General features: G+C 45.4%; 1 protein-coding gene across 1 annotated transcript in view; it reads right to left on the reverse strand.

The window, feature by feature from the left end:
- The window catches only part of NTSR1 (neurotensin receptor 1), a 64829-nt gene that overhangs the window by 13440 nt on the left and 37740 nt on the right, over positions 1–13649 (reverse strand). The window contains exon 2 of the mRNA XM_005243799.3: positions 6112–6313. Within this exon, the coding sequence (XP_005243856.2) occupies positions 6112–6313 (202 nt within the window). The remainder of the gene's footprint in view (positions 1–6111; positions 6314–13649) is intronic.

Here is a 13649-nt window from a genome sequence, read left to right on the forward strand (position 1 = left end):
TCTGGGTATTTGGAGGAGAAGGAAGAAGAAGAAAGAAAGAAAACTGCCCTTTTGAAGGATAGATAAGGGCTCCTGTCTTTTCTTCACCAGGTTCAAGGCTCTTTCTGTTTGGCAAGGTCAGGTATAACCCAAACTGGCATCCTCTGCAGCCCCTTTCCTCTTTCCCCTCCACTTTTGAGTTTCACTTGCTCTTTGTTCCTCCCAGAACAGCTTTTCCTCACGAGGGGACCCTGGGGCTGTATTTACTGCATACTTCTGCCGTGACGAAGGCTCTGGCCAGACTTTATGTTTAAAACCTGATCAGTTAGCTTTTTAAACACTCATATTGACAGGGTTTAACACCTGGAAAATCTGCTTGCTGGTCATGAGCAGCCCTAGAGTTGTCTTCGGAGATGCAGCCACAAGAGCCTGAATCTCAGTAGGAACGTCTCGCCAGCCTGAGCTGCAGTGCCAGCAAAGGAACATGTCTTGGGAGAGGAGAAAAAAGAGCCTCCCTGTCCCCAGAGGTGCAGCCATTGTCCCTCTGCTCCTCGGATGGTGTTTACAGAGGGCTTCGACACCGCTCGCTTCATGTCACTTGGCCTGCTGTAAAGTAAACCTCCATGTACAAACATCTCTGGGAAATGTATACAACTGTTATATAGCTAATTTATCCTTCTGAATTGCAGTGTGACACTTCAGCTGTTAAACTCAGCTTCCACTCACGCTTAATGTCATAGGGGTTTCGGTGAAGTCCACTTGGAGTCGCTCAGATTTTTTATCAGGGATACAATCTGCCATAAATTTAGTTCCTTTCTTGCAAAAGAAACGATACATGGACAAATCTGTTTTCCTTAAAACAGAGGAATTATGAAATACAACTGTTTAAGGAGCAGACTTTCAAGCTGGTGCTTTTCTGTGTATTGCAGCTGCAAAGTATTAGCTATTTGTTATTCCTGTTTGCGGGACAGTTACACTAAATCTCACAGCAATATTCTCCTCCTGAAAAGGAAAGCTCAGATGTGGAACACTGGTGAGGAGAAACGAATGAACTCATCAAAAGATTTGTTCAGAAGGGGAATTATTAATACACAAATCAATGAAATACACGCCACACGGATACTTCATGAATAGTTGGCCTTTGTCTTGTATCACTTGAAGAAATGCAGAGACCCCAAAATCATAATCTACAAATTCTTAGATGTTCACTAAAAAATATGGTTTGACTTCATCTCCTAAAAAGCATCATAGCGAGGCATCACCCAGCCAGCTGTGGGAGACCGAAGGATATTCTTTTAATTGGTTAAACCTCTCTAAGTGCTTTATAATTGCTTTCACTAAGCAGCTTCTGTAATGGAGCAAATGCTACCTGGAACTGATTACATTTTAATAGGCTTAGGCAACGTCCACCCAGGGACGTGCAAAGCCTCCTCTTGATGTCCATCAATTTGCCTCACCATTGCTACCAGAGCTCAGCTGTGCCATTCAGTAACTCCTTCCTTCCACCCACGGTGGAGCCGATCTGACAGGCAGCCGGGAGCTGTTGGGGGCTGCTGGGGGGAGAACGGGCTGCAGGCTGGTGTACTGATGGGGACAATTAGTCCATGTCACAAAAACGTCCCCTTTCGAGAAGAAATTTTGGCCAAACAGTGCTTTCAGCCTGAGCCAAGGTCAAATACACCTCGATTTTTGAGCAGCTCTTTGGGAATGTGAGACTGAGATGGGGAGGATTTATACAGCCGCTCCATGCCTGGATGCTGTGCGCAGTGGTCTGTGCAGTGTCTGGCAGGTCTGACCTGCTGAAAACTGCTTATTCTGAAGGGTGTGTGTGTGCACGTGTGTGTCTCAGACTTCCTTAGGATGCCATCAAATGTTTGGTGTATCAGGCAATGCGACTGGAGAATATTCACCCTTCCGTGAAGCATCACATGGCACTCAAGACTCAGCTTCCCAGCACAACACAGCCAAGGAGTAACAACAAAAACTGGAAGTGGTTCGTAATTGGAGAAATGGGAGGAATACTGGATGGATGAAAGAGGGTACAAAACCTCTTGGCAGGAGGTATTTTTAGCAGCAGCACTGGTGCAGACATTTTCCTCACAAAAGAGCTGGGAAGCTGCCAGCGGCTCGAGCTCTCTCAGTTTGGATCCTCACACCTGGTGAACGCTGACAGCAGAAAGGGAATTACAATCAGCAATCACATGCTTAATGAATTAACAAGGTGTCTCCAGGGCAGCAGGGCTGACACGTTCCTTGATCCTCATCTCCCTAATTATTCTGTACATGACCAAAGTCAGAGAGAGCCAGGAAAACACGTATATGATACTAAAGAGGAGGTAAATGATCTTGTGGATGTTTTGAATGAAGCTGTTAGCCTGACCACTTTTAGCTCCTATTTCAGTGTAAACAAATCTGTAATCTCAGCAGATCTGGAGGAAGGAAGGAAGGTATCTGCTGCTCCGATCTCATCCAACAGCTCTGCACACCGTGAACTGCAAAAATGTTTTTTCTGAGCACTAGTTTTACAAATTCTGAAACATTTCACCCTTAAAAAAAAATCAAGCTCTCTGCACTTCTGCACGGGCTGAAGTTCATTTTTGGAAATGGAAAATACTTTGACCCCCATGAAGCTCGGATTTTGTGCCAACAGTTTTATTAGCGTGGACAAGCATCATTTTTCTTTCCCCATCCTCCTCCATAAACTAGTCTAGACTGTGCACATGGTTTTGGCCGCCATGGATTCCAGGATAAATCATGTGCATCCTTGTGTATTTTTACTACTTTCCAGACAGCTCAGAGGCCTGGGTTATTAAAAAAAAAAAAGTTGTGAGGAACAGGTGACAAAAGTAAATGCGAGTCAAGCACCTCCAGTAATCAAGTGCATCTGAAAAAAATGAAAAGAAGCAGGATTTCACACACTTGCCAGAAAAAAAAAGCCTTTCTGTATGATGTGGTGAATCACAGCCAATACTGATGGTGGATTTCTTATTTGCTGGGTCTTCCCCAGTCCAGAAAAGGAGCAAGCGGCCGCTCTCTCATTGCCTTCCCAGCAGGGAAGGGAGCTCAGTCCTGCTGCTGGGGTGGCACCGGAGAGGTGCGCTAATAACGGGCTGCAGGCTGGTGTATTGATGGGGACGGCTAGTCCATGTCACAAAACCGTCCCCTTTTGAGAAGATATTTTGGCCAAGCAGTGCTTTCAGCCTGAGCTGTAATATCTGTGCATCGCTGCCTGTGGGGCGCCACGTCTGATCCCCTCCTGCACCACTGCAGGCTCCAGACTGAAGCCCTCACTTTTGCTAACTTTTTCTCAGCTTTTGCAGTACATAACAAAAGCAAAAATTTGCTGGAGAAGAAGAAGAAAATTAAGCTTATTGTTCAGAGGAAGAGGGGCTGCTTCTCAGTGCCTGGGAAGAAAGATGGACCTGTGGGTGAGGGGTGCTCTCCCACCACCACCAAGCAATGCCCGTGGAATGGCAGGTGGAAATTTAGGTCTCTTATTATTCAAGGAGGGTTCCTTCTTCTTGATGTTAAAAGAGAATCTAATACTAAAAGGAGAGAGAGAGGTGTGAGATGTTGTAGCACAAGTGAGAAAAGGCGCTTCTCACTTCATGGCAGAAGGCAGAAGCGTTAAGAAACAGAAGGACAGCAAGGAACCGAGTGACTGGCACAGGTCCTCGCAGGCTCGGCACGGGAGCAACGCTCGCTCACCCCCCTGTGGGTGATGGCTATTCGGGGTGCAGGCACAGCACACAGACATGGCCCAACAAGATCTTACAGGGAATTTCATGTCTTCTGGGTTTTTCTCTCCTTTCCCTCAGTAGGCATTTCCCAGCGTGGTGTTCCAAGCTGGGGTACACGTGGCAGCTTGGCTATGGCGTGGGCATAACGTGCTGCCGGGATGTATCCCGCGTGGAAAACGGCTGGAAAAATCTCACGGAGGTTCTTGGTGCCTTCTCTAGGGATTTCTGTTCCTATTGAAAATGTGGCCTTGGCCAAAGCCCTTCAGCCATCAGCTAAGCTTTGCCATGAAAAGCACCGGTCAGAAAGCTTTCTGCTAACAAATTCTCACCATCTAATGTGCACAAGGACCCTCACAGTTTAAAATCAGCACCAGCAGCCTTTGTTAGATTATTCTGGGTACTATTTTTGAAGACCTTTTGCTTTATCATCTGTCAGTTTAAGCTACCAGATTCTTTGGTCTTTTCCTCAGCTTATTTAATTAAGCCATCCAGTATTTTGCAGTACAGCTCAATGCCTGGGTGCAGGATCTTTTATTCAACCTTTGTCTGAACTAAAGCTTTGCAGAAAAAGAAAAGGAATAAAACAATATATGCAAGGCTTAACTTGCTGTTGACTAAATCATTAAAATGCTGGGCTAGTTTTGCTTTTTCAGTGAGTCTCTGTGTGTGAGCAGGTCTGTTCTTTAGCTTTACATCTCAACAAGCTAAGGCAAAGGGAAAGGATTATTTGTGATTACTCTGACTGTGATTGTTTGGAAGAATAATAAAAAAATGCGCCTCTGTCTTCATCCACGGAGATCACAGTTCTGTCTAGTTTTTCCATGAAGTTACAAATATTTATCCTGAGCAGTTCATAAATGGCCAGTTGTGCTCCCAGCTATCAAAGTTGTTTGAGACACTGCATGAGCGAATATGTGTGAAATATAGATGATGGTATTTTCCAGAACAGGGCTTGGGAATTTATCTGAAATATGTTTAGATAGCCAGCCTGCAAAGGGCTGCAGAACTTGGTTAAATATCATATAATAAGCAGCGTATTTTTTAAAAAAAATTCTGCTGCATACTTATTTGGTTTGGGACAAACGTCTCTTTGGATATTGTGATTAGGTGGGTCACAGTCTGCAAAACATGGGGTGCAATAGCTGGTGGGACAAGGTAAAGTGCAAGTCATGGAAGGATGCACGGTCCTTGGGAGCGATGCTGAGCTCATCGTGAGGTACCTGGCCCCCAGGAAAGGCAACAGACTGGAGCCCCCTTGCCCAGAGCCGAGGGCACTGGTTCCTGCAGGCAGCACGGCGGCCGCCCTGCAACTTTCGCTTCAGCCTTTCACCTGTGCAGCGAGATATAGAGCATCGGGTGTATGGGACTACGTGAGGAAGGGTTTGCTATCAACTCAGTTTTGCTGAGGATACACTAGGAAGAGTCTGAATTTACAAGAAATAGGTATTTTTTTCATCTGAGTCATTCGGCTGTTGCTTTTTTTTTTTTTTAAGAGAGGGAGGAAAATTGAAATCTGACTTAAAGCTGTGATTGATAGTGACAAACTTTTCTCCTATATGTGTATCTTTAGAGGAAAACTGATTTTCCACACAGCTCTGATGGAGCAGAGAGCACCTTCAGAGCAGCTCCTGCTTCTGCCATGGGAGCAGGGGAAGGAAAGCACCACCATGGTTTCCAAAGTCTCTAACATCTGAGAGGAATTTGCACATCTGATTTACCATGGGCAACGCCAGTGGGGCTGCAGACCTTGTGCTCTGTGCTCACTCTAGCTGACCTCTTCAACCCATCAGATAAGTTTGGGTTTAAAACTACATCAAGCCTAAATCCCACCGCAGCTGAAAGAGAGGTGTTCAGGCTGGAGCTGGCCAGGAACAGAAGAAACAGGAAAGCTTGATGTTATCAAGTTGTTTCTGTTTCACAGAACATGAAATATATTTAAATTTTATTTTTTTTCTCAACTTCTCCCTCATTGAGCACAATTAATTAAATAATAATTCTACCTTCCTTGCTCTATATGGTTATTACAAAAAATCCTTTAAGGGGAGGTTAGGACTCAGAAAAGTGACTCTGGGAGAAAAAGAAAATAGTGGAAAATAGAGGATAGAATTCCCTAGAAAACTCTTCATAACTCAGCCAGAAAAAGATGAAGAATGAAAGAGACTGAGAGAACAAACACATTTATTTTCTGCAGTCTGGGGCTTTGAGACAAGAACTGGGGACTTTTGATAAACATCAAAGTGTTTAGGGGCAATCTGGATTTGTAAAAAGACCTAATTTTCATTTAAAATATGTTTTGGGTGAAAATATTTACCAGTTTCAACCTATTACTCTTCAAATAACATTTACTTAGACACCTCTAGCCAGTTCCACGCCAAAGTATGTCAGTACTTACGTAGGACCCTGACGCCGTGCTTCAAGGCTTGCACGCGGCTGGGCTCCATGGACATGCTGAGCATTGTCTGCTGCCCGCCGATGGTGCAGACCTGGTTTTCCTGGGCAGCTTGCTTGAACATCACCATCAGCTGGTTGGCGATGATGGTGTTGAGCACAGAAATGACGACCATGGGGAACACGAAGGAGATGAAAGTGTTGGCCTGCAGGGGAGAGACGCGGCACAGTCAAGGGGTGAGAACAATCAGTGGAGCAGGAGATTGTGTTTTATTTCTCAAAGCAACAGAGAAACAGCCTGCAGTGGAAAGCTTTCCCCTCCTCTTACTCTGCTGGCTTTGGCTTTTGAAGGCTTATTGCACAGAGGGAAAACTCAACCACCACTGGCATACATTCCTTCATGTGGTCAACACTCAAAAACAGAAAATGAATACACATCCAGTTATGTTATCTTCCCCCTTTCAGTGCAATTCATTGCCAGAAATGTCTCGACTGAAACATGCCATTGATCTTTCCATCTCGCAAACGGCAGGATGCTTCTTAGCTTTCGTTGTGCATAGCGTAACTTCTAAATAACAGTATGTTATTGTATTTCTTTCATTACTATGAGCACTCCTTGGGATCTTTTTAACTTTCTTTTTTGTATTCTGTCCTTTCCTTGCAGATTTAATGACAGCGTTTTGTTATCTCATAGCGAAATTATCCAATAAACCCTGTGCCTTAAAGGATTAAAATTGATCGGAATAAACAAGTGGAAGTTGTAACGTTTTTAGTCCAAATTATTTGATTACTACAGTTTTGATAAAATTAAATGGAGGATCAAATTAAGCAGTGATTGAATCAAGTGGAAGTCACTGTTTGTGTCAAATAAATGCAGGAAGGCTTTGTGAGAGCTTTATGGGCTGTCTAGAAACCCCGCCGGAGCTGAGCTTAACAGCAGCCCAGGGAAATAGAGGCATGTGTGGGATTTTCCTGCATGTCTGCAGCAAGGCTGCTAGAAAAAGGTGGGATGGTGAGCTGCCATGCTAGCACGGAGGGGCTGGGTGCCTGTGGGGCTTGTCCCCTCCGCTCTGCAGCTGAGGAGGTGGCTCAGCACATCACTCTGATGAGCGTGGGACAAATCAAAAGCCCCTTACGTTTTTCAAATTTCAAAATATTAACAAGGATTAAACTGTGCACAGCAAATCACTGCGGAAGCAGTTTTTTTAAAAGCGATAAAATGCTGAAAAGATTAAATTACTAAACCCAGTAGGGAACTTTGCCCTGTGGTGTACTTCTAACTTCTTCCCCAGACAGCCAGATGTCTTGCACCTCAGTGCTCTAAAACACAGAAGCCAACCCCACGTCCCTCTGCAGGCTGCAAAACCAGGGAAGCCTCGCTGACAAATGGGTGCTGCGTCTGCTCGGATGGAGACATCCCCTCTCCCCCCACCCCCCACGCAGGACCATCGCCTCAGTGTCCAAGCCTTTGCTGTACACCCAGTACGTGTGCTCTTTTTGCTCTGGGAGGGGTCAGAAATGCCAGAGATGAATGGAAAGGCGGAGAAAGAATCCACCCACACCCCCAAGATGCTACAGGGGATCCATAAAAGAAAGAAATAAGAAGCCCATAAGCATATGGGGAGCAGGTGCACTGGCAATCAGAAGCACTTAAGTTTCTTTGTTCATAAAATTGAGGAAGATACAACTCCTCTTTTGGTGAAGACAGGCAGTGGTGGTGTTGCCAAAGTTTTCTTTAGATGGATCAAGTCTCAATACAGCTTTGCACTTCAGAGCTCAATGTGTTTAGCTAAAGTACCAGCTGGGTTTCGTCTCTCGCAATCCACATGGTGAGAACATCATCTCTGGTTGATGCTGGTAATAATAATAATAGAGCTCCTCCGTGGACTGAGGAAATTCCTAGATATATCCTGCCATTACAAGCCATTTTGTTAAATACGTAGCAGTTTTCTAAGCTTCTAAAGGATCTCACAGCCTCCTTCACGTAAAGAAGAGTTATCTTTTGAAGTTTCCTCCAGATGCTAAGAAAGATCATTAAGCAGCAGGGACCAAATTCTCAGCTAGTACAAAATGACACAGTTTCACTGAGAGACTAATCTGTGTTTGTAAAGAACCTACTTCATTTATTTAACCTCACGATGCAGCTGGGCTGAACCTACAGACACAGGGGTGAAATGACTTGCTCAGATTTACCAGGTCAGATTAAGAAACCAGCCCTGTAGATCCTCACCCACCCCCCACCCCCATTTCTGTGGCTTTAGGGCTGACTGCGCTGCTTTCCCACTGCTGAACGATGCTTGCACAACATCAGAAACACTTAACTCTGGAAATGCTTCACACTGTCACCTGAGCTTCAGAGTTTATTTGCTTTCATTCAAAACCTTTGCCCTAGCTATAAATCAGTCTTGCCTAATATAATGACGCAGAACTCAAAAAGTATTTTCTGAGCTTTCTTTAAAGCCTTGATTCATTCCATAATTGTATAGTAAAGTCTTTAAAGAGCTTTGGAAATTGTCTAGAATAGCATTGATTTTCCTTTTTATAAATAGTTATGGTAAGAGTGCAAAAATTGCATGCTTTCTGTGAAAGGCTATATTTAAAGATTTTTTTCCATGTCTTGATTTATACTGAAACTCTCATATAGTTTAAAAAAAAATAAAAATCAATATTTTCCCCAGAAGCAGAAGCTTTTAATTTGTGGCAAGAATTATTTGCAAACACAAACTCTCAAGAAGCATAAAGGCTAGAAAAGCTATTCCCCCCTGCTGCAAGCCCCCCTGTACTCAGTGTTTCTCCTGGCAAGCTGCTTGCTGGCTCTGCAGCCCGGCACACTGCACCTCAGGGCAGTAACACTTCATTTCCAGGTGACTTTACACACTGCTGGAGCTGATGCCTCAAACACCTCTTCAGAGCCGGTGGAAAGTTTCCCACCAGCTTCAAGAGGAGCTGGTCTGGGATCCCAGGATCCCAGGGATCCCAGGACTACATATTCAAAGGTCTTCAGGAGCAGGAAGACTTGTAGAAGTGTTTAATGGGATTTTTTTACAGCACTGCAACTCCTAATAGCAGTGGGACTAAAGTGGCTCCGGCTGTCAGTGAACATCTATGGGAGCCTTTAGGTCCTTATACACCTTTACAGATCATGCTGGCCCTGGGAAGGAGGATTTAGACAGTGTCCAGGTTCATTTCTGACCTGAAAGCCTCAGGCTTTATGTTGGCTCACCACGGACAGGACAGCTTGTGTGACAGCAGATCTAAACTAATTCTGTATTCAGGGTTGTTTGGATGCATGAGCGGAGTGGTTTAGCCTCAGCTCTGCTGTCACCAAGCACAGTTCAGTCTGATTCTCCTCTCCTTTAAAACTGATGTGTTTGCATCAGTGTAAACCCACCAGATGCGAGGTCTCTGCTCAGCACCACGGTGGACAAAGACGTGCAGAATGAGCACGGTGCAGGGCCACAAAGCTGTGCATGGAAAGGCTTAGCACTGCCTGCTCTCTAGTGTAAAAAAAACCCAACACCACAAATCCTGTGCCTGTGTGCTAAATCCTCATGAAAAAAAAAAGGAAAATCCAATACTACAATGTTTGTCACTGGTACGAGAGAATGAAACACTAACCCACTTCCATGTGCTGCTCGCTGCTCCTGTAATCACTGCAGTCCTAAACGCCATCCAAGCACCAGGCTGGCAGCATCTGTGGGATGGGATTAGTCCTCAGGACCAAATCCTGTTTTGCCTCATACAGAACAACAACCTGCCCTTCCAGCACCGCCTGAGCAGTGGCACTCAGAGACACAGATTGCCCTTCTCCAGCTGCACTGCGCAGGATGGTGACGACCTGGATGCCACCTGAGGGTGAGCTCCTGGCTCTGCCTAGACCCTGTGCCCATGAAGACATGCTGGAGTTATCTGGGCACTTGGTGGATGCAAAGACATGCAGAGACACCCATCGTGACACCCTGTCCTCGGAGGTACACCACCTTCACGGCCCCCAGGGTGGTGACACTGACCTTCACAGCCCCATCTTGGTGGTCGGGGGGTCCTGCCTTGTCCAGGCGCTGAGCCTCCCTGGCTCTCTAACGATGATGTATTTTTCATTCCAGTATTTTCTTAGCCCTCTATTGTCAAAGGTGACTTTAATTCCAGCCAAAACATGAAGCATTAGAATTACACAGGGTTTTGCAAGACACAGAAGACAGAGCAAACCTGGGGATGGGGCTTCATAAGCTCCTGAAAAAGCAAATGGAAATTTATGGAAATGAAATCACACTTCTGGAAGGGAAAAAAAATGCAGCTATCAGCCTCTCAGTCAGCTCAACAAAAATCAGACTTTGCGCGAGACTAGAGAATTCAGCACGCTGTGAGTTTGCTTCCTTCCAAACAGAAGCGTGGGAGAGACACGGGGGAAGGGACCAGAAAAATCAAGTGACACAAAAGCAGAAGCCAGTTCTTGGGTTTGTGACTCTTCCTACATCTTTTGCATGGAAAACTGCTGCCCTGGCTCTGTTGAGCTTCATGCTGACCCCAAGTTGTCCCCCAAATTATTTGGCTCCCGTGGGTTCCCTGGGTTCCCACCGCAAGCAGACATCAGCTTGCTTGCAACGGGGATGGAGCAGACGAGCACGTAACTTCACATAGGGACTCCCCAGAGTGTTTACATGAGTCCTATAAATCAGAAGTTTTACAAAGGTTTATTCTTTTGTGCTCTGGAGGAACACAGATTCAAAGGCCACTTTGGAAGAAGATGTTTTTTCCATCCCTCCTACAAGCCCAGACTTTTGTCTTGTATGTGTCTGAAGAGGAGGAGGGGAAATGCTACATCTGTCACAGGCGTTTACAGGTCACCTTGGCTCCCAGCAAAGCTCTGTCACCTGAGCCACCTACAGCTGGCTGTCCTCATGGTCCATCAGCACATGGCTTTGAAGGGGTACAGAACTGCTAACGAGTGTTTGTAGATGCTTTATGAGGTCTTGGAGCACTTAAGTGGTTAAAAGTGAAAAATTAAGCTAAAGGCTCTTCCTGGAGATACAGTAGCAAGTCAAACATCTTCACTGAAGTATTTATAATAAAAAAAAGCCAAGACCAGAACTACTCATAATATTTTTGTTGAAAGAGTTTTGATGAGAAAAAATTCCGTTACCGAGATAGTAAATGATTTTTGAACATGCATCTTGTGTTTTCCCTCAGGCATTTTTTCTGAATAAGTAAATAAAAGTCCCACAAAGCCCATGAAGTGTGAAATGCCGGTCACAGCAGCAGCAGCATGTGGTGCACCCACGGGTGCATCCCGCCAAGCAGCAGCCAGGATCCCCTGCCAGCAGGAGCAAGACCCCCAGAGCAGACATGGAGGGCAGCTAAGATTTTGGGATAATTTTAGCCCTGAGTTATGACAGCAATTTTGTGGCAGAGACTGGAGATGTTCCCTGTTGCCTGATAAACGAGGTGACAGCAGAGCTGATTTCTTGGTCTCCCTCAGCGCCATGTCTCCGGAGACATGGCGCCTTCCAGCAGTGAGCTGGGATGCTCACAGCAATTTTTCCTCCTTCTTCTTCAAGGATGTGACAATTGAAACAGATGTGTGGACGATGGTGAGCTGGTAAAACCTCACCTGGACTGACTAAGCTTCTCTCATACTTCATTTCCCACCAGCACACCTGCTTGCCGGCTAGGAAATGCTACGAAATGGCTGTCAGCCTTTCCCTTTTCTGCTGGGGAGGATTCCCAGTGCAGAGATTCTCCTCTGGTGCAGCCACTCCTTGAGGACGTGCCTGGGGAAATGGTTGAGAAACCCAAAAACTACCTTCAGAGATTTGTCTTTGCCGGTTTCCTGGAACTGATGATGGAGAGGACTGAGGATGCAGGGCATCGTTTGATTTGTGGTTTTAAGCAAATCAATTAAATCACATAGCTGGGATTTAACTATCTACCACATTCTGGTTCACCTCATTTCCAATGGAAATGAAAAGTAAATTATCCTCCCCCTGACTGTGGAGGCAGTATTGTTAGCATATGTCAATCAGAAAAGCACACATTCTGCTACATCAACATTCGGCTGCCAAAAAATCTTATTTGACTAAATGTACTTTACAAAATTACCAGTTATCTCATTCAGCGTCCAGAATTAGCATTTTTTTAACCACTCGGTGGATCATTTTCAGCCTTTAATAAGCACAGTGCCACGCTCCTGGATACAGCAATCTGTGGAAGACAAAGCAGGAAAGGGAAAGGCACACGGCGCTGGCATGCCAAGGGCAGCATTTGGCAATGGCACCCACGTTTGATGCTCACAGGATGTATCTGATCAAAAATCCAAAGGGTATTTTTTCCCCCTAGTAAATAAATCACCATCTAATTAAGCCCTGTCTTTGCATTGCATTCCAGATTGCCATGCCAAGTATCTCACCGTTATCAGCTAAATGCCATTCCTTAGATACAGCAGGACAAGAGAGGTCTGCATTTGTGAGTCATGGAAGAAAATAACAACTGCTTTTGTAGCCAGTACCTGGTACAGGGAAGAGTGTGGATGCTGAAAAACTGCAACCTAGGGAGGGAACTCAGTCCTTCAGGAAATTTTTGAGGAATTCTATTTATTTCAGAGTGTATTAACACTAGATTTTAGTAGAAATTCTTTCCAATCTTTCCTTTCTCTGATCATTCATTTAATAGATATCTAAATTAAGTCTGCAGATTCAAGGACGAAGTGTAGAAGAGCATGGAAGTGGGAGAATAAACTACGGGTTCTGAAACATGTGAGTGGGTACCCAAAACTAGTGGGAACCTGTACTGCAGGATATAGGTACCCGTCCTTACCTTGGATAAGGGCATCCTGGTGTGGGAACACAAATCCTGGATGAATATGAATAGGGACGAGTGCTGAAGCCTGTATGTAGATCTGGAGGTCTAACAGCACACTTGAGCAGGAGTTTGATCTTTATGTATCGCCAGTTTTCACTCACGCAGGTTTGCCTGCCACGTTTTATTTCTGGTGGCTGCTGCCTCAAGCTACCATGACAAGTGTGGCAGGGTGTGACACAGCTGTCACCCTTGGATGGAGGCTGTCTGGTGGCGTGGGTGGGTAGCACTGGGTGCCCTGTGCAGGCTCATTTGGTGGCTGCATGTGGGTACGGTCGGATTCTGCATCCCTGCAGGGTCCCCTTGCACCACCAGGCAGCACGACACAAACCACACTGCCTTCCCATTCAGAGGGGTGACCCTCCCCCTGCCTCGCAACCATGAACAGTATGTAAATATCTGATGTAGATCCAGGTGATGGGAGATTACATCCCATCATTAGCTTAACGGATAATCAAAGCTATCAAAACCCAACTACTTTCCTCTTTATAAAATTCTGAGAAATAGTCACAAAAGCCTCTGGTTTTTATCACACCTGTACCTCTTCTACCCACCTATAGGTGAGTATGGATTCCATACATCTTATCCAAGGTAACAGTGTGTGATCATGTGAGTTGCTCTGATCCCCCCAAAGAGCTCCCCTGCTCAGCTCTGGGAGCTCCACGTGCAGACCAAGAGATTGAGGAGCCC

The sequence above is a fragment of the Falco peregrinus genome, chromosome 9 (assembly GCF_023634155.1).
Source record: "Falco peregrinus isolate bFalPer1 chromosome 9, bFalPer1.pri, whole genome shotgun sequence".
Taxonomy (NCBI): domain Eukaryota; kingdom Metazoa; phylum Chordata; class Aves; order Falconiformes; family Falconidae; genus Falco; species Falco peregrinus.